The sequence below is a fragment of the Haematobia irritans genome, chromosome 1 (genome assembly GCF_050003625.1).
Source record: "Haematobia irritans isolate KBUSLIRL chromosome 1, ASM5000362v1, whole genome shotgun sequence".
Lineage (NCBI taxonomy): Eukaryota > Metazoa > Arthropoda > Insecta > Diptera > Muscidae > Haematobia > Haematobia irritans.
Window position 1 is genome coordinate 102,001,436 of NC_134397.1, and position 21,348 is coordinate 102,022,783.

At 40.6% G+C, this 21,348-nt stretch overlaps 2 protein-coding genes across 2 annotated transcripts; one reads left to right on the forward strand and one right to left on the reverse strand.

Moving 5' to 3' along the window:
- Window positions 1-12,231: 12,231 nt before the first annotated feature.
- Window positions 12,232-13,986, forward strand: LOC142229725 (uncharacterized). Its single transcript, XM_075300296.1, has one exon. It carries the CDS (start codon window positions 12,232-12,234, stop codon window positions 13,984-13,986), a length of 1,755 nt encoding a protein of 584 aa, XP_075156411.1.
- Window positions 13,987-16,739: 2,753 nt separating this feature from the next.
- Window positions 16,740-20,775, reverse strand: LOC142229743 (uncharacterized). Its single transcript, XM_075300313.1, has 3 exons — window positions 19,442-20,775; window positions 16,871-17,393; window positions 16,740-16,799 (listed from the first exon to the last, which is right to left on the reverse strand). Exons 1-3 carry the CDS (start codon window positions 20,773-20,775, stop codon window positions 16,740-16,742), a joined length of 1,917 nt encoding a protein of 638 aa, XP_075156428.1.
- Window positions 20,776-21,348: the final 573 nt, after the last annotated feature.

Below are 21,348 nucleotides of genomic sequence, written 5' to 3' on the forward strand. Positions count from 1 at the left end.
GTTTCCAATAGATACGTATTAAGTTTTAGGTATACATAAGTATAATTTGGTAAATATAGGTTAAGAATTAACAGGTAAGTCTAGGGTTTTAACAATTTGGTTTTTGTTTGTTTTCTCTAGGTAAGTATATGTTATGAGTTCACAAAGGTAAGTTTTCCACAGGGTATTTTAGTTTTACAGGTAAGCTTTTAAAGTTCTCTTTTTTACAGCGTATTTATTTCAGGTTTTCGTTATTCTCCACAAACTCTCATTTAGCTAGGATTTCATTTAGAATTAAATAACAAATTATTTCACTTTACTTCTTTAATAATGTCCACTTTTTATCACTTGTCACGGGGGATCGATCTTATCGTGTCGGCGCAAAAAAACATATTAATAAATATTTGACATATATCAATGTCACTCAAATCAAGCCGGCAAAACTTTCGGCAACATTCAGCCAATGATTACAACAACAATGAAAAAGAGAGTAATTGCAACTAGCGATTGCAACTATGTATGATGTGATGTATGTGTAATTGAGCAGCCCTCTAGTCACAGGCCCGATCACATGTTTAGGACCACACTGTTGAGTATTAATTTAGGGTAATGCTCAACATTCTGGCCCCCCGTGACAAGTGTTACCTTTTCTTACTGTCTAGGCATATTTCGAATAGGACCCAAAATTATGTAGCCCAGTGTTGTTTGTATGCATAGACATCTCCAAGACCGGTATGGACATGACCATCCCTTCGAACCGCCGGGAACACGTCTGCCCCTAGTTCCAAGTCTATTGGTGAGTTAGACCGCGGGTCCATATCGGCTAAAGTATCCTGTGGCAAGTCACGGGTCGGGTCATCGATCATTGGGTCCGAATAGGGTCTGGTTGGTAGAGTGTCCGTAATTAGCGCATTAACTCTTAAAGCCCAAGTATCTTCGTGTTGAGGGGCTCCATGCAAGAGAGTGTGATGGCGTTGGTCACATTGGCGGCACCCCGTAATGGAAGGGCAGTCAAGGGTCAGGTGGCTTCGTGCAATGCAGTTTCGACAATATCCCCTCCGCTCTACCGTCTCATACCGCTGTGATGGTGTCTTCTCCCGAAATCGAGGACATGAGCTGAGGGCGTGGTCTTCTTGACAAATACCACAAGAGTACTGCCAAAATGTGGGTCTGCCGCGCCGGTCAACGTGGCCATTCCGGACGCTGTTCGAGCGCTGCCGCTGTGGTTGTAGCCGTTGATTTGACCGGCCAAACCGATCTGGACCGCGGCGACCTTCGCTTGCATTGTCCGAACGGGGTAAATAAGCTGCCATACCTGAAATGAATAAACGCTGCGAGTACCTTGTTTTTTTTTTTTAATAATTGCACAACAGCCTAGTCACGCGGAAAAAAGTTTGACCAGTTTAGTAATGGGCCTACTTATTACTCCATTCACGGTCCGAATGTCTACTACGCGTGTTTTCTGGTCAGAACCCGGATATGTTTTCTCAATACGACCCATAACCCAATCTGTTGGAGGAAACCTATCATCTCGTATGACCACAAGATCATTTTCCTCAAGGTTATATTGAGGATATTTCCACTTAGTACGACGGTGCAATTCTCGGAGATATTCAGATTTCCAACGCATACAGAAGTAGTGGGCAACTATCTTAAGGCGTTTCCATCGATTTGCTAAGGTTATATCTTCGTCTGAAACATCACGCTCCGGTGGAGCAAGCATGGAAGTGCCAATCAAAAAATGCCCAGGAGTCAACGGAGAAAAATCATTCGGATCTTCACTAGACTTACTTAAAGGTCTGGAATTCAGACAAGCTTCTATGCGAGCCAGTATTGTTGAAAGTTCTTCAAAGGTAAAACTCATTGTTGGAATGTATTTGTGTAAGTGGGTCTTTAAAGATTTTACCCCTGCCTCCCATAAGCCTCCCATATGTGGTGCACCTTGAGGTATAAATTTCCATGTAAGATTATGATGTGAATTTTGTTGTACAGTTTGGGTTTGCAAATTTTTTAGAAATACAAGGCGATCCTTTTTAAGCAGTTCAGCTGCTCCTACAAAGTTTTTTCCGTTGTCTGAATATATACACGATGGACATCCGCGGCGAGCGATGAAACGAGCTTCCGATGACAGATCACTAGTGACTTCCAAATGAATGGCTTTAGTAGCGAAACATACAAAAATGCAAATATAACCCTTTGTTATTAAACATACGCGGGTTTTATAATTTTTTATATGGAATGGTCCTGCAAAATCGACCCCAGTATTCGTAAACGGTCTTGACAGTAACGTACGTTCAGGAGGCAGAGATGCCATAATTTGAGATTGTGTGTGTCGTTTGTACAAAATACAGATCTTAGAGTTGTGTATAACTTTTTTTACTAATGGTTTTAAACTGAAAATCCAAAATTCAGATCTCAATACTCGGGTCATAAGTTGATTTCCCCCATGTAGAGTAATGTAGAGTGTGAATTCGACGAGAAGTTGTGTGAAACGTGCTTCATATGGTAAAGGAATAGGGTGTCTTTCGTTATAACTTAGGACAGGTGACTGTACAAGTCTTCCATTGGACCGCATAGCTCCATGTGAGTCGATAAATGGATTCATTGTTAACAAACTTGTTATATATTCATCTGGCAACTGCCATATATTTTATTGTATTCTATTCATCTGGCAACTATATATTCGTTGTGAAATTGATTATCAGAACTGTTTGAGAAATAAAAACCATTTTTATTGAATTGATCTAATAGAAAATACATTGTTGTAATTCTGATATATAACAAATTGATGTCAGAAGTGGTTGAAAGATGCCTCTTGAAGCGGCAGATTTGGAAGCGTTGGCAAGATTACTAAAAGATGCATTGCAAAGCACTGCAGTGCGAGCGGCCGCAGATGCAGCGGCAAATATTTCACAGGGAGTCGGGACTGTCCGCACAGCAGTGGCACCACCAGTCTCAATCCCTCCGTTTAAACCATCGGACACGGCATCCCTTTTGGACTATTTTACTAGATGCGAATGGTCTTTAGGACTGAGCAAAATTGCTGAGGCAGATTATAAGAGATATGTTTTAGTCCATATGGGCACTGAACTCAATGAGGCTCTGAAGATTTTGATTAGCCCCAAAACATCTGACGATCTCACGTACGACGAAGTGAAGAAAACGCTGGTTGATCACTTTGATGGAAGAAAGAACCAGTATGCGGAAAGTATAAAATTCCGTCAAGTGACACAAGAGGCAGGAGAGTCGCTGTCTAATTTCGAGTTGCGACTACGGCAGGCGGCAGCGTTTTGCAACTATGGGACATTCCTTGACAGAATGCTTACGGAGCAACTTCTTTTTGGTTTGAGCGCACGTGAAATATGCGACGAAATCAGAGCTAAAGAGCCGTCAAATTTTAACGAGGCGTACGAGATCGCACAACGTTTGGAGGCATCCCATCGAACGGTAATGGAGATGAGAAATGCTACAACTACGTTTTCGGTGTCTGAGAGTGAGGGCAATACCAACAGGGTTGGTTACGAATCCTTCAAATATAAAGGGACGAAGCCAAGAGTGGCTCAGGAGAGAAATGTGAAAAGTGAGGAAAAATTTAATCGCCCACAATGTTACGGGTGTGGTGCTCAACATAACAGAGACAAGTGCAAGTTTCGGAACGCGATTTGTTTCCCTTGTAAACATTTTCTATAGAAGTAAAATTTGGAAAAAATTTTCTATAGAAATAAAATTTTGACAAAATTTTCTATAGAAATAAAATTTTGTCAAAATTTTCTATAGAAATAAAATTTTGACAAAATTTTCTATAGAAAAAAAATTTTGACAAAATTTTCTATAGAACTAACATTTTGACAATGTTTTCTATAAAAATAAAATTTTGGTAGATTATTTTTGGCTCGAGTGGCAACCATGATTATGAACCGATATGGACCAATTTTTGTGTGATTGGGGATCGGCTATATATAACTATAGACCGATATGGACCAATTTTGGCATGGTTATTAGCGGCCTTATACTAACACCACGTTGCAAATTTCAACCGGATCGGATGAATTTTGCTCCTCCAAGAGGCTCCGGAGATCAAATCTGGGGAACGGTTTATATGGGGGCTATATATAATTATGGACCGATATGGACCAATTCTTGCGTGTTTGTTAGAGACCACATTCTAACACCATGTTCCAAATTTCAACCGGATCGGATGAATTTTGTTCCTCTAAGATGGGGGCTATATACAATTATGGGTCGATGTGGACCAATTTTTGCATGGTCATTAGAGAACATATACCAACACCATGTACCAAATTTCAGCCGGATCGGATGAAATTTGCTTCTCTTAGAGGCTCCGCAAGCCAAATCAGGGGATCGGTTTATATGGAGGCTATATATAATTATGGAGCGATGTGGACCAATTTCTGCATGGTTGTTAGAGACCATATACTAACACCATGTACCAAATTTCAGCCGGATCGGATGAATTTTGCTTCTCTTAGAGCAATCTCAAGCCAAATTTGGGGGTCCGTTTATATGGGGGCTATACGTAAAAGTGGACCGATATGGCCCATTTGCAATACCATCCGACCTACATCAATAACAACTACTTGTGCCAAATTTCAAGTCGATAGCTTGTTTCGTTCGGAAGTTAGCGTGATTTCAACAGATGGACGGACGGACGGACATGCTCAGATCGACTCAGAATTTCACCACGACCCAGAATATATATACTTTATGGGGTCTTAGAGCAATATTTCGATGTGTTACAAACGGAATGACAAAGTTAATATACCCCCATCCTATGGTGGAGGGTATAAAAGTAATATTACGCATAAAAAAACAAATATTCTGGTTAAAAGAAAGTTAAAGAATCCTTACCAATTCACTATTAAATTACAAGCAAAGGAGTACTAAAATTTTTTTAAAATTTTTAAGGGGTTATTCTGAAATTAAATATTTGTTTTTGTTTTTTTACATTATAATATTACATTGGTTTCCAAAAAATTGATCAAAGAAATACTAAACTAAGGTATTAAAAACCTGTAATTTTGATGATAAAAAGGTCATAAAAACGTAAATATTCTAGTTGAAAGAAAGCCAAATTACAAAACAAAACTTACCAATTCTCTATTTCTTAAATTTGTTCGAACCCATCTGGAGTTGCTCTGAAATTAAATATCGCTTTTACAACAAAGAAAAACATTAAACTGGTTTCTAAAAACAAATTAATTAACAAATAATAATATACATAAAAAATATTATTTTTAAAAGAAATCCATATTAAAAAAACAATACTTACCAATTTATGACTAAACTATACGCTGAGATATAACAAACATTTTCCAAATTCATCTGGAATTGAATATTAATTTTTTACATTGGATAATAAAAATTTCAATACTCTTTCAATTTCGACAAATTTTCCTAAATATTCTTAATAACTTTTCTCAAAATTCCAAAATATTCTATGCCTTTATATTCCCCTGTTGCATATTAAAAGATGCAACAGCCCACGCCAACTATACAACTGAAGCATGCCAAACAAAACCAAGCAAAGCCAAAACATTCCTACAACAACAAAAACACATGTGCATGTGAAAACAACACCTCATCCAGCCAAATAAACCATCCACGAATAACAAACACACACACAAACCACTAAATGAACAAAAATAAAAACAACAAAACACAAGTAACATTATCTTTGGATGATATCTATTCAACCTTCGAACGGAACGGACATATTTTCTAATAGCGGATAAAATTATCTTAATAAGTACCTACTACGAATTTCAAGTGTGGTGGGATATTAGGCCACCATGCAGAGAAATTCAAAGACATCCACTGGGTTGCTAACTTCAGGGCCCAGTGGACGGGTATCGACTGGAGTTATAAATTTGGCAATGACCAAGAGTTAGGCCCAATTAGTCGACCTGTAGACGGGTCGACAGGTGGCGACAATTTGACAAGTCGAACCTTTTCCAAAGTAACGGCATCAAAAGGAGGTAATCCCTCACGAAAGAGATTCAAGGAACGCAGAAATGCTTTGTTTATCCTAAAGAAATTAGGATCAGTCGACCCAAGCACGTTGTCGGCTAAACAAAGCGATTCCTTAAAGTGGGCTCAAGGAATTCTTGAGGGTGGAAAAAGGGAACGATCACCGGATGAGCTGCCATCCTCCAAAAGGGATCAACGATCGTTTGCCTCAGTTGCTAAAGACAGCCTGGCTATCATAAATAAAGGAGCATTGGACGGTATGGTTCCAAAGCAAAAATGGGGGGAAATTGAGAATGCTTTGCCTGGCGTCTACTCACAGGTGCTGGAAAAGTTTCCCGGCCCAGATCCTCGACACCAAGAGGCTGGTTGGTATGAAGCTAGTCGCATTTGAGGACCAGAGGTCTATAGAATGTTTTAAAGCTGCTCTGATACTAATTGGTGAAGTTTGGGAAGGAGCTGCTCTAGAGTTAGTCGAGAAGAAAGACATACCGGCTAGACCTAGAGCACATGCGTGGATACCTGCAAACCCTCCTGACCCTGAATCTATTTTAAATAGACTGAAACAATGCAATCCAGATCTTCCAACAGCTGATTGGAAGGTTGACCGTTTGGATCAGTGATGCCAGGAAGTTTTTTGAAAATTCCCTACGCGGCTCCTAAAAATTCCCTTTTTTCCCTACGCCCAAAATTTTTTTCCCCTACATTTTTCCCTACGGTACTAAATTCAAACAAATTTGGCAAGAAAATAGCAAATATTTTATATTGATTTCAATTTCTTTAAAATTAATAGTCAGGGATTATATCCTTCAATAAAGGGACCAAATGTTTAATAATATGAATATTGACATTTTTATTCGGATTTCGAGCATTGCAACATCATTGCTCATTTTTAACACTACCAACATTTTTCTTGTGGACTTTAATGGCCGCGTGTTTCTTCGGGTCAGATTTCTACAATTTACGAACTTTCCACAAGCAATGCATTGGTATTTAAAATCGTCATTTTCGACCGCCTCTAGCCAACGCTTTAATTCAACAATGAGCCAATTTGGTCAAAAGGCTATTTTCTAAATTTTGTTGGAATGGTTTTATTTTCTTCACTACATATTATTACAATACTTATTCGAGCTTATTGGACAAGTTCTTTTCAGTAATAAGGTGGGTATTAAGTTCGAGTTTAGCCGCTAAAAACGTCATTTTTCACGATTACTTTTCTTTAATAATCCATTTTAAGGAATACAAACTTTGTGAAAATTTGCTTTGGGCTTTCCCCATCAAGTTATAATAAAATTTGCAACAAATATGTATAATTTCATGCATTTTTCTTACTGATTTAGTTTTTACTTTAGCGATTTTAGCGGCTAAACTCGAACTTCGTTAACGGTGAATTGCGTATTCCATTCGTTGAAGCTTTGACTACCATATATTTTGGATCTTCAAATATCTGGAATATTAAGGAAAAGTAATCTTCTTGTTGCAAAATGTAGTAAACTCTGGAAATTGGAAAAATTCCCTACATTTGTCGAAAAATGAAAAATCTGTCCTTTTTTCCCTACAGATGTAATTTTAGGAAAAAATCCCTACAAAAAAGGATTTTTCCCTACGCATGGCATCACTGGTTTGGATGAAGTGGATGGGCCAAGACGGCATGCAGTGTTTATATTGAACACTCAGTCTTTGCCACATCTACCAAAGTCTCAGGGCCGTGTATGTTATGGCTTTCATTATATCCAAATGAAGGTGTATAAAAACGATCAGCTAAAGGATTCAGAAATGGACAAGCCTCTGTCTGAATCAGAAGTAAGCGGATCCTCTTGCGAAGTCGAGGGAGATACCAAAGTTGAAGACATGGATAGATACCGTATGCGTGAGGAGGCTTCTACTGCCTCAGAACTCACCAAAGTTAAACCTATGGTTATTGCGAGAGTCACCGAGATCTCTGAAGAGGACATTCTTGATGACTCGATTGAAGCGGCTGATGTGACGGTTGTTGAAAATCTCGATGGTCCTACGGATCCTCCAGATAAATCTTCATCATTGTAAGGCTGCATGCGCTGCCTTAAAAGTTCTCCTGATGAAAGGGGACATAGACATAGTTCTTATTCAAGAACCATATGTTTATAGAAACAAAATATGTGAATTAAGTACTCCGGGGTTCAAACTATTGCAGTATACTGGTATTGATGTAATTCGAGCCTGTATAATTGCTTCAATGTGCAATGCAGTCACTGTCATTGCCAATTTAGAAATAGCCAAATGCAAATATTGGGTATCTTCGGTCTATATGGGACATGACAGGGAGATGCCTCCATGTGCCGTTAAGACCTTAGTTGAGGAGTCACTGAAAACAAAGACGAAACTCATTATGGGATGCGATGCGAATGCGCATCATAGTATATGGGGAAGTAGTGATACTAATGCAAGGGGAGAGTCGCTAATAGAGTTTATTTTGTGTACTAATCTGGTAGTTTGCAAAAAGGGAGATGCCCCAACCTTTGTCACTAAAAACAGACAAGAACTGAATGAAATGATATCTGAGTGGCAGGCTTTAAGTGAACACAGCTTCTCAGATCATCGCTACATCAGTTTCAAATTTGATGTTCATACCACCAAGACCATATTTCCGCCAAATGTTAGGAAAGCTGACTGGAATAGGTATAGGGAATCGTTCAATATGATGATACCGGAAATACCAGAGACAAATATGAGCAATGTGCAAGTTATCGAACACGCAGTGGAGAGGACTACTAAGGCCTTCAACATTTCACTGAAAGCTGCATGCCCTAAAGGGAAGCCAAGTGGGAAAAATTAACCACCATGGTGGTCTACGAAGTTAGGTAATATGAGGAAATCGTGCAGGAAGCTCTTTAACAAAGCAAAGTCCATCAGAGCTCCTGTGGATTGGGACGCTTACAAGAAAAATCTGAGAGGATACAAGCGAGAACTGAGAAAGGCTCAGCATAACTCTTGGAATGATTACTGCAGCAGCATTGAGAATACGTCCGAGGCTTCCAGACTACGGAAGGTGCTAGCATCCACGAGCTCCGCTCCAGGTTTCATTAAAACATCGGAGGGCAATTGGACAACGTCCAGTGAGGAGACGCTGGAGGTACTATTGGACACACATTTTCCCGGAAATCAGACGGTTGAACCATGCACTGGCGGTGCCACAGTGGCTCAGCGGTCGTTTCCTATCGAGGAAATTGTATCAGAATCTAGAATAAAGCGGGCGTTAAATAGCTTTGGATCATTCAAATCCCCCGGACCTGATGGAATTACTCCGGCGGAGTTACAAGCCGTGGCTGACAGAATTATCCCCTGGTTGTCGGCGATATATATATATATATATATATATATATATAGGATGTATCAACTTAGCATATGTTTCGCCTTTCAACTCACAAAACGTTTTGTTATAAAGTTTAATTTTTCAGAAATTCACGTTTTTATTGATTTAGTACACTAGGTAAGTATATGGTTTCCAATAGATAGGTATTAAGTTTTAGGTATACATAAGTATAATTTGGTAAATATAGGTTAAGAATTAACAGGTAAGTCTAGGGTTTTAACAATTTGGTTTTTGTTTGTTTTCTCTAGGTAAGTATATGTTATGAGTTCACAAAGGTAAGTTTTCCACAGGGTATTTTAGTTTTACAGGTAAGCTTTTAAAGTTCTCTTTTTTACAGCGTATTTATTTCAGGTTTTCGTTATTCTCCACAAACTCTCATTTAGCTAGGATTTCATTTAGAATTAAATAACAAATTATTTCACTTTACTTCTTTAATAATGTCCACTTTTTATCACTTGTCACGGGGGATCGATCTTATCGTGTCGGCGCAAAAAAACATATTAATAAATATTTGACATATATCAATGTCACTCAAATCAAGCCGGCAAAACTTTCGGCAACATTCAGCCAATGATTACAACAACAATGAAAAAGAGAGTAATTGCAACTAGCGATTGCAACTATGTATGATGTGATGTATGTGTAATTGAGCAGCCCTCTAGTCACAGGCCCGATCACATGTTTAGGACCACACTGTTGAGTATTAATTTAGGGTAATGCTCAACATTCTGGCCCCCCGTGACAAGTGTTACCTTTTCTTACTGTCTAGGCATATTTCGAATAGGACCCAAAATTATGTAGCCCAGTGTTGTTTGTATGCATAGACATCTCCAAGACCGGTATGGACATGACCATCCCTTCGAACCGCCGGGAACACGTCTGCCCCTAGTTCCAAGTCTATTGGTGAGTTAGACCGCGGGTCCATATCGGCTAAAGTATCCTGTGGCAAGTCACGGGTCGGGTCATCGATCATTGGGTCCGAATAGGGTCTGGTTGGTAGAGTGTCCGTATTTAGCGCATTAACTCTTAAAGCCCAAGTATCTTCGTGTTGAGGGGCTCCATGCAAGAGAGTGTGATGGCGTTGGTCACATTGGCGGCACCCCGTAATGGAAGGGCAGTCAAGGGTCAGGTGGCTTCGTGCAATGCAGTTTCGACAATATCCCCTCCGCTAAACCGTCTCATACCGCTGTGATGGTGTCTTCTCCCGAAATCGAGGACATGAGCTGAGGGCGTGGTCTTCTTGACAAATACCACAAGAGTACTGCCAAAATGTGGGTCTGCCGCGCCGGTCAACGTGGCCATTCCGGACGCTGTTCGAGCGCTGCCGCTGTGGTTGTAGCCGTTGATTTGACCGGCCAAACCGATCTGGACCGCGGCGACCTTCGCTTGCATTGTCCGAACGGGGTAAATAAGCTGCCATACCTGAAATGAATAAACGCTGCGAGTACCTTGTTTTTTTTTTTTAATAATTGCACAACAGCCTAGTCACGCGGAAAAAAGTTTGACCAGTTTAGTAATGGGCCTACTTATTACTTCATTCACGGTCCGAATGTCTACTACGCGTGTTTTCTGGTCAGAACCCGGATATGTTTTCTCAATACGACCCATAACCCAATCTGTTGGAGGAAACCTATCATCTCGTATGACCACAAGATCATTTTCCTCAAGGTTATATTGAGGATATTTCCACTTAGTACGACGGTGCAATTCTCGGAGATATTCAGATTTCCAACGCATACAGAAGTAGTGGGCAACTATCTTAAGGCGTTTCCATCGATTTGCTAAGGTTATATCTTCGTCTGAAACATCACGCTCCGGTGGAGCAAGCATGGAAGTGCCAATCAAAAAATGCCCAGGAGTCAACGGAGAAAAATCATTCGGATCTTCACTAGACTTACTTAAAGGTCTGGAATTCAGACAAGCTTCTATGCGAGCCAGTATTGTTGAAAGTTCTTCAAAGGTAAAACTCATTGTTGGAATGTATTTGTGTAAGTGGGTCTTTAAAGATTTTACCCCTGCCTCCCATAAGCCTCCCATATGTGGTGCACCTTGAGGTATAAATTTCCATGTAAGATTATGATGTGAATTTTGTTGTACAGTTTGGGTTTGCAAATTTTTTAGAAATACAAGGCGATCCTTTTTAAGCAGTTCAGCTGCTCCTACAAAGTTTTTTCCGTTGTCTGAATATATACACGATGGACATCCGCGGCGAGCGATGAAACGAGCTTCCGATGACAGATCACTAGTGACTTCCAAATGAATGGCTTTAGTAGCGAAACATACAAAAATGCAAATATAACCCTTTGTTATTAAACATACGCGGGTTTTATAATTTTTTATATGGAATGGTCCTGCAAAATCGACCCCAGTATTCGTAAACGGTCTTGACAGTAACGTACGTTCAGGAGGCAGAGATGCCATAATTTGAGATTGTGTGTGTCGTTTGTACAAAATACAGATCTTAGAGTTGTGTATAACTTTTTTTACTAATGGTTTTAAACTGAAAATCCAAAATTCAGATCTCAATACTCGGGTCATAAGTTGATTTCCCCCATGTAGAGTAATCGCGTGTGTGAATTCGACGAGAAGTTGTGTGAAACGTGCTTCATATGGTAAAGGAATAGGGTGTCTTTCGTTATAACTTAGGACAGGTGACTGTACAAGTCTTCCATTGGACCGCATAGCTCCATGTGAGTCGATAAATGGATTCATTGTTAACAAACTTGTTATATATTCATCTGGCAACTGCCATATATTTTATTGTATTCTATTCATCTGGCAACTATATATTCGTTGTGAAATTGATTATCAGAACTGTTTGAGAAATAAAAACCATTTTTATTGAATTGATCTAATAGAAAATACATTGTTGTAATTCTGATATATAACAAATTGATGTCAGAAGTGGTTGAAAGATGCCTCTTGAAGCGGCAGATTTGGAAGCGTTGGCAAGATTACTAAAAGATGCATTGCAAAGCACGGCAGTGCGAGCGGCCGCAGATGCAGCGGCAAATATTTCACAGGGAGTCGGGACTGTCCGCACAGCAGTGGCACCACCAGTCTCAATCCCTCCGTTTAAACCATCGGACACGGCATCCCTTTTGGACTATTTTACTAGATGCGAATGGTCTTTAGGACTGAGCAAAATTGCTGAGGCAGATTATAAGAGATATGTTTTAGTCCATATGGGCACTGAACTCAATGAGGCTCTGAAGATTTTGATTAGCCCCAAAACATCTGACGATCTCACGTACGACGAAGTGAAGAAAACGCTGGTTGATCACTTTGATGGAAGAAAGAACCAGTATGCGGAAAGTATAAAATTCCGTCAAGTGACACAAGAGGCAGGACAGTCGCTGTCTAATTTCGAGTTGCGACTACGGCAGGCGGCAGCGTTTTGCAACTATGGGACATTCCTTGACAGAATGCTTACGGAGCAACTTCTTTTTGGTTTGAGCGCACGTGAAATATGCGACGAAATCAGAGCTAAAGAGCCGTCAAATTTTAACGAGGCGTACGAGATCGCACAACGTTTGGAGGCATCCCATCGAACGGTAATGGAGATGAGAAATGCTACAACTACGTTTTCGGTGTCTGAGGGTGAGGGCAATACCAACAGGGTTGGTTACGAATCCTTCAAATATAAAGGGACGAAGCCAAGAGTGGCTCAGGAGAGAAATGTGAAAAGTGAGGAAAAATTTAATCGCCCACAATGTTACGGGTGTGGTGCTCAACATAACAGAGACAAGTGCAAGTTTCGGAACGCGATTTGTTTCCCTTGTAAGCGAACGGGCCACATCGCTAGAGTGTGCAAGACAAGAACGTCCTGTATTTTCGATGATGATGTCGATGATAGCAGTGAGTTGGTACAACGGCTTAATCAGTTGAAGGGGTCACAGTCGGGCAGACACATGATCGAAATTTTTGTAAATGGAAATAGAGTGGTGATGGAGTTGGACACAGGAGCTCCGTGTGCCATTATCAGTATGAGAAGTCTACGGGAGATTATGCGAAGCCCTCGAATACAGGAGACTAACCGAAGGTTCACCAGTTACACGGGCAACAAAATTGTGTGTTTAGGGCGTGTGGTTGTGAATGCTAGAGTGGGAGCATCAACCAAAAGATTAAATCTGTACGTGGTGGAGGGAGATTTCGACTCATTGTTTGGCAGAGAATGGATACAACAGTTTGTTAAAGAAATAGACTTCGTTAAGTTATTTTCAACTTCAGGGCAGATTAAGTCGATAAAGACGTTGTCTCCAGTTTTGCCAACAGATGAAAGCAACGAGCTTCTGAATGTTTTGAGGCGATTTGATGATGTGTTTAGCGAAACAGCTGGTAAACTGCAAGCACCCCCTATAAGATTACATTTAAAGCCAAATTCAACGCCGGTATTTGCAAGGGCTAGGGAGATACCATTGGCTTTGAAAGATGAATATGCCGCAGAGATTGACCGGAAGATTGCAGCCGGGTTATTCGAAAGAGTCGACTACTCGGAGTGGGCATCAACTACGCATGTGGTTTCTAAGAAAAATGGTAAGATTAGAATTACAGGCAACTATAAGCCCACTGTTAATCCACAAATTATTATAGACGAACATCCGATAACAAAACCTGAGTATATTTTTAATAAAATGAAAGGATCGAAAGTATTTTGTCCTTGGACGTGACAGACGCCTACACAGATTTAGTGGTCGATTGTGAATTAGCCCACGTTCTCACACTGAACACGCCAACCCACGGATTAATACGGCCCACCCGAGCAGTTTACGGTGCGGCGAATATACCTGCCATTTGGCGATTTATGCGGAAGACTTTGAGAAAATGCTGTCGGTCTTAAACACAACACTGGAAAGACTTCGTAACAAAGGGTTACGCTTGAATAGGTCGAAGTGTGTGTTTGCAGCCCCATCGGTGGAATTTCTAGGCCATAGAATCGACAGTGAAGGAATACATAAATCGGATAAACATATAGAAGCCGTAAGGGATGCGCCCAAACCAACATCACGCGAAGAGCTGCACCTGTATGGTTCCAACCTATTATGGTTCCTTCCTGCCGAATTTGTCAACGCGAAGTAAACCACTCCGTGATATGCTTCAGTGCGATAAATTGGAATGGAGCCCAGAAGCTGACGAGGCCTACCACGACATCAAGACCGCCCTCATATCTCCTCAAGTACTAACACCATACAATTCGGATCTTCCTCTTCTATTGGCGACGGATGCGAGTCAGGTCGGATTGGACGCGGTGTTGTCACACGTAATGCCTGACGGGAGAGAGAGGCCTATTGCGTACGCAAGCAGAGTGCTCAGTGAGACAGAAAGGAAATACCCACAAATTGATAAGGAGGCGTTAGCGATTGTGTGGGCTGTACAAAGGTTTTTCTTATACTTGAATGCACGCCATTTTACGCTTATAACTGATCATAAGCCTCTGTCACAGATTTTTAACCCATCCAAATCTCTTCCAGTGCTTTGTATAAGTCGTATGGCGAATTACGCTGACTTCCTCGCGAACTTTAATTTCATTGTTGTGTTTAAGACGACCAAGGCTAATGTAAATGCTGATTTCTGCTCGAGAATGCTTAACAGAAAGAGCGATGAAAAACAAATAAATTCCTTACTGCCACATTAAATGGACGACTTTGATGGATTTGTCGTTCATCAAATAAACCAGCTGCCTGTGAATGCAGAGAAAATTCGATCGGAGAGTCGTAAGGACGAAAAATTGGGTGTTATAATTAAACTGTTGGAAAGTGGCAAGTCCTTACAATCTTTTGGTTATAAGTCGCCCGAAGTGAATTACAGATTAGCGGGAGGATGCTTAACTTTCGAACACAGAGTCGTAGTTCCTCAGAAGTTACGTGACAGGGTCCTGAACGATCTTCATGCGGCCCATTTGGGCGTTGTGAAAATGAAGGGAATAGCCAGATCCTTTGTATACTGGCCGGGCATAGATGCCGATATAGAGAAAACCGCAAAGTCTTACGAGGACTGTGCTAAATACGCAAATGAACCAAAGAAATTTAATCAACATCATTGGCAGTACCCAACTGGACCATGGGATCGCATTCATCTTGATTATGTCGGACCATTCTTGGGGTCGATGATGCTTATTATTACAGACGCATACAGCAAGTGGATAGATGTCAAGGTAACATCATCATGTACATCGGCGGCTACAATCAAATTACTTGACGAGTTATTTTCCTGTTATGGGGTCCCTAACACTGTAGTTTCTGATAATGGAACCTGTTTTTCCTCGCAGGAGTTTAAAGACTTTCTTACAAAAGCAGGAGTCAGATATCACAGATTCAGCGCGCCGTACCATCCCGCCACGAACGGGCAAGCCGAGAGATCGGTTCAAACAGTGAAGAATGCACTTAAGTCCCTAAATTCTACCAAAGGGGAACTGCAAAGGCATCTTAATCTATTTCTACAGCAGTATCGAATCGCTCCTCACTCCACAACTGGTAGCCCGCCTTCACTTTTGTTTTTTGGTCGTGTCATACGGACACATTTCGACCTGTTGGTACCAAGAAACGTATCAGAGAAAGTAACCGGGAAGCAGTACATGGATTTTAAGCCTACTTTCCGATCACTGGAACCCCTACAAAATGTTTTCTTCTTATCCAATAATGCGAAGATGGACAAGTGGGTGAAAGGAATGATTCTCAACAAGATGGGAGATTTGCATTATGAGATTTTGCATAATGGCAAGGTGGTAAAGCGACATATAGATCAAATTAGAAATCGGATCGACTCAAGCGAGACCTTGCAGCGAGATAGAGATACGAGAGTTACATCGAGACGCAGATTTTATATTGCGAAAGATAATGTCCGGCAAACGCTGCCACATAATACCACCCAGGAGGAGGCGACACAGCAGTCTCAACCATTGTCGCCTATTGGTACGAACATGTCCAGTCCCTACGGGTCTTTCTCGACACCTCAGTCGGACTTTTATGGTTTCGATGCTCCGACCGCGATTGGAAGCAATAGTGACGTTGAGGATAACGAGGACTCCGATAATGTAGATATGCTACACCCCGAAGATCGAGCAGAATAAGACGGGCCCCCAGCAACTGGGTTTCGACTAAATAGATGTGAGGGAAGAAATGTTATATATTCATCTGGCAACTGCCATATATTTTATTGTATTCTATTCATCTGGCAACTTAATATTCGTTGTGAAATTGATTATCAGAACTGTTTGAGAAATAAAAACCATTTTTATTGAATTGATCTAATAGAAAATACATTGTTGTAATTCTGATATATAACAAAACAACTGGTAGATGAAATTTTCATCTTCTTCACCAAATTCGTGTAATCATATGCAAAATATTGACTTTGAGTCATAATGAGCAAACGCCGTTTTGTTTCTTGAATTTCTTCTGGAGTTATCTCCTGGGTCGAAATTCTAAGATGTGATCTGTTTTGCCCAGTATTTCTCCAGAAACGTAAAACATAACTTATTACCCTGTAAGCGCGTTGTAAAGAAGAGAATCGCATCAAAGGGTCTTCAAAAGTTGAAGCAGTTAAAACCCTCACCGTCTTTTTTTCTAAGTTTGTGTCTCCCAAATTCTCGAAAGTTGGCCATCTATCTCTGGGTAATTTTAACCATTGTGGCCCATGCCACCATAAACGATGAGATTGTAATTCCGAAGGCGTACAACCTCTACTAGCTACATCCGCTGGGTTATCTTCGGAGTCGACATGTCGCCATTTATCGTTGCCAACATTTTCTAAAATCTCTGATACACGATTTCCCACAAATGTACTCCACGCACATGGAGGTTTTTTCAACCATGCCAACACGATGGTAGAATCTGTCCAAAATTGGGTTGGGAAATTTGAAATTTGGAGGTTTGTAATGGTTGCAGATGCCAGTTTAGAAAGAAAAACTGCTCCGCACAACTCGAGTCGGGGCAAGGAAATCTTTTTTGTTGGAGCAACGCGGGTCTTAGCAGCAATCAGATGAGTTTCTACTTGGTGATCTTGGAGTTCAACCCTAATATATAAGGCTGTCCCATATGCACTCTCGGATGCATCGCAAAATCCGTGGATCTCTATTCTTGAACTCGGGATAAAATTAATCCACCTAGGATTTTTTACAGATTCAATAGCTCCGCTATTTTTTACGAAATTTTGTCAATTTATGAGCGTAATTGTTTTTAAAGGGTCATCCCAGTCGATTTTGTCTAACCATATATTGCTGCATAACTAATTTGGCTACAACAATTACTGGAGCTAACCATCTGGCAGTCATGGGAAAATTCCCATCCACAATCAGAGATATTATTCAGAGGGCCCTCCGGATGATTGAACAATGGGCGAAAGACAATGGTCTTGGGGTAAATCCTGCAAAGACAGAATTAGTCATGTACTGCAAAGATCGCAAAACTCCCACGGTTAGGCCTATTTCCTTAGGGGGTATTGAAATTCCCTTTGGTGATTGTGCAAAATACCTTGGCGTTATTTTGGACAGGAAGCTGAACTTTAAGCTTAATATTGAAGAAAGGGCGAGGAAGGCAACAGTAGCTTTGTACTCGTGCAAAAAGGCAATAGGAAAAAAGTGGGGACTAAAACCAAAAATTGTGCATTGGCTATACACGGCAGTGGTTAGACCTATAATGCTATATGGTGTTGTAGTCTGGTGGCCGGCACTTCAGAAACCGACTGGTTTAGATAAAGTTCAGAGTATGGCGTGTTTGTGTATTTCAGGCGCATTCAGCAAGACAGGAACAAATTCCCTTAATGTCATGATGCATCTATTGCCTTTAGACATTTTGGCCAAACAGTCAGCTGCAACAACGGCTGTGCGGTTGCGCGAACTATCGCTGTGGTCGGAAAATGGTTACGGTCACAGTTCTGTCCTCAAAATAATGTCAGATGTGCCTAACGTAGTGGATTACACTTTGGCGAGTCCACTTTTCGACAAAAAGTTTGAGACTCTAATCCCCAACAGTGAGGCGTGGTGCACACATACCCCGGGGAATAAAGAATATATAGATTTCTACACTGATGGCTCCAAATTGGATGGACAAGTGGGTTTCGGAGTATATTCTAATGATCTGGAACTTCAAATAGCGAAAAGATTACCTAATCACTGTAGTGTTTTTCAGGCTGAAATATTAGCAATAAGAGAAGTGGTGAATTGGCTGAGAAGTAATGTTCCAAAAAATGTGGGCATTAATATATACTCAGACAGTCAACCTGCAATAAAATCCTTGGACTCTGTGTTCCTCAACTCGAAAACGGCCATCGATTGCCGCAAATCTCTCAATGAGATGGCTGAGCAGTACAATATTCACCTAATATGGGTGCCTGGCCATAGGAACATTCCGGGGAACTGCGAAGCGGATGAGTTGGCAAGGCTAGGGACTACCTTACATATTCCAGGGGAACTAGAATTTGTTGGTATGCCCCTAGCTACCTGCAAGCTCATGCTGCGTGAGAAGGCTGTTATGATGGCAAATGTTCGATGGGAGATTTGCAAGGGTTGTAACGACACCAAGCAAATATGGCCCCATTTCAACTTAAACCGCACACTAGATATGCTAATGTTCTCGAGACGTCAGGTATCACTCCTGATATCTGCTATAACGGGTCGCTGCCTGATAGGAGATTTTGCAAAAACTATTGGCGCGAAGTATAATGACTATTGTATGAGCTGTCATGATGCGGAGGAAAAAGAATCAATTAAACACCTCTTGTGTGAGTGTCCTGCATTTTGTGTAAAGCGCAAGCAACTTTTAGGAGCATATAGCTTCAGATTACTGGCGGATCTGGAAAACGTTAACTTAAGCAGTTTGCTAATATTTTTGGAACAATCTTGTTGGTTCAACAAAGAAAAATAATCAAGAAGGTTCAGCGGTTAAAACTAGAAGTGCCCATATGTAATAGGTTCTATTAGTTAATGTGGTATCACAATGGACTGAATAGTCTAAGTGAGCCTGAATCTTAATCGGGCTGCCACTTTAACCTAACCTAACCTAACCTAACCATCCACATGGGTCAAATAACTTTGCAATAGAAGATAAAACATCTCTCCTGGTGTAATTTTGCCTAACCTCTATGGTTGGCTGATTAAAAGTGAAATAATCCCCCGATATGTTCCACCTAACTCCTAGTGTCTTGGTTGATGAGTCTTCTGATAAATCCAACCAATTAAGTGGAAGCAATTGTTCCGAAGGCAAATCTTGAATAACGTTATGATTATTAGACGACCACTTCATTAGTTGAAAACCCGCAGAGTCCAAAATTAGAATTAACTCTTTACGAGATTTAATAGCATCTTCAATAGTGTGCGCTCCAGCTAAAACATCATCTACGTATAAGTTTTCTCGTATAATTTCTGACGCAAGGGGATATGTGTCCGCCACATCTTCTGCAAGTTGAAGAAGTGTCCGGATTGCAAGGAATGGCGCGCAGTTAACTCCAAAGGTGACTGTTAAGAGTTCAAAATACTCTAATGGGTCCGTAGGAGATTTTCTAAAAAGTGTGCGCTGGTATTGTGTCTGACTTTTGTCGAGCAGAATTTGTCGGTACATTTTTGTTACGTCCGCACTATAAACATACTTAAAGAATCTCCATTTCAATATTTGTAAGACAAGATCTTGTTGGAGAATGGGTCCAGTAAACAAATTATCGTTGAGACTGCGTTTATTTGAGGAAGGGCTTGACGCATTAAAAACAACCCGAAGATTTGTTGTCAACCGATCAGGTTTTATCACCGCATGATGCGGTAGATAATAATTAGGAGTCTTCGAGATTTCCTGAGGAGAAATTTTCCTCATGTGACCAAGTGCCAAATATTCTAAAATCGTTTGATAGTATTGTACTTTTATATCAGGAGTCTTCATTAACTTCCGCTCCATTCGGAAAAATTGTGCCATGGCAATATTTCGAGAATTCCCTAATTCTTCACAACTTTTAAATGGGAGAGTCACAATATATCTACCCTGTTCTTTACGTTTTGTAGTGTTTTTGAAATTTGACTCGCAAAAGGCGTCATCTTCTGATATCAAAATCATTTTTGGGATTTCCTCCACCTCCCAAAAACGTGTGATAATATTCTCTATGGAAACAGTGTTGTGTAAAGAAATTCGGGTTTCGACAACCTTTCCTTGAACTATTGGTTCACCAACAATCCATCCAAAAACTGTGTGTTGTGCCAATAATGAACCGATTGATTTCATAAGTGTCTCAATATTAAAAATTAAGGGTCCTATGTCCATGCCGATTAAAAGATCAACCGGTTGACTGATATAGAATTTTGGATCTGCCAAATCAAGGTTGGCAATATCCCTAAGTTGTGCGAAGTCTAGGTTTTGTGAAGGTAAATTAGCTGGAAGGGTTCGCAAAACAGGAGCCCAAACTTCTAAATGGAAACTAGGGTCGAAGCGAGAACGTAATTTGAAAAGACAAGCCTTCGTGGAAGTTTCTGCCAACATCTGGCTAACACCCGTAATATGTACTAAATTTCGTCTAGTCGGCAGACACAGTTTATTTTTTAGCTTCTCAGATATGAACGTGGATTGAGATCCAGAATCAATTATCGCCCTGGCATTAAACAATTGCCCGCGAGATTCGATTTGAACTATGGCCGTGAAAGTAATGTTCCCCGTGGATGATTCACACAAATTTGATCATCTTGGAGGGTCAAAGTCGTAATGTTGTTTTCTAGGTTTGGAGTGGACTGTACTTGAGTTGTTAGAGCCGCAGTACTAGTGCTGGGTCGTACTAAGTTTCTATTTGGGTCATGAGTACTTGGGTGGGTTTCCGTTCCTTTATGTAACATGCCATGATGTCGCATGTTACATTCTCGACAAGTATATCTGCTTTTGCAATCTTTTATGCCGTGGTTGGATGACAAACAGTTGTAGCAAAGATGAGAAATCTTTACAACGTGAATTCGATCATTAATACTTTTTTCAATAAATTTTGGACAATCCCGAATGAAATGCTTTTCTTTACAAAGTGGACACGTTGGACTACTTGAATTCGAACTTGCTGAGGCTGTTTTC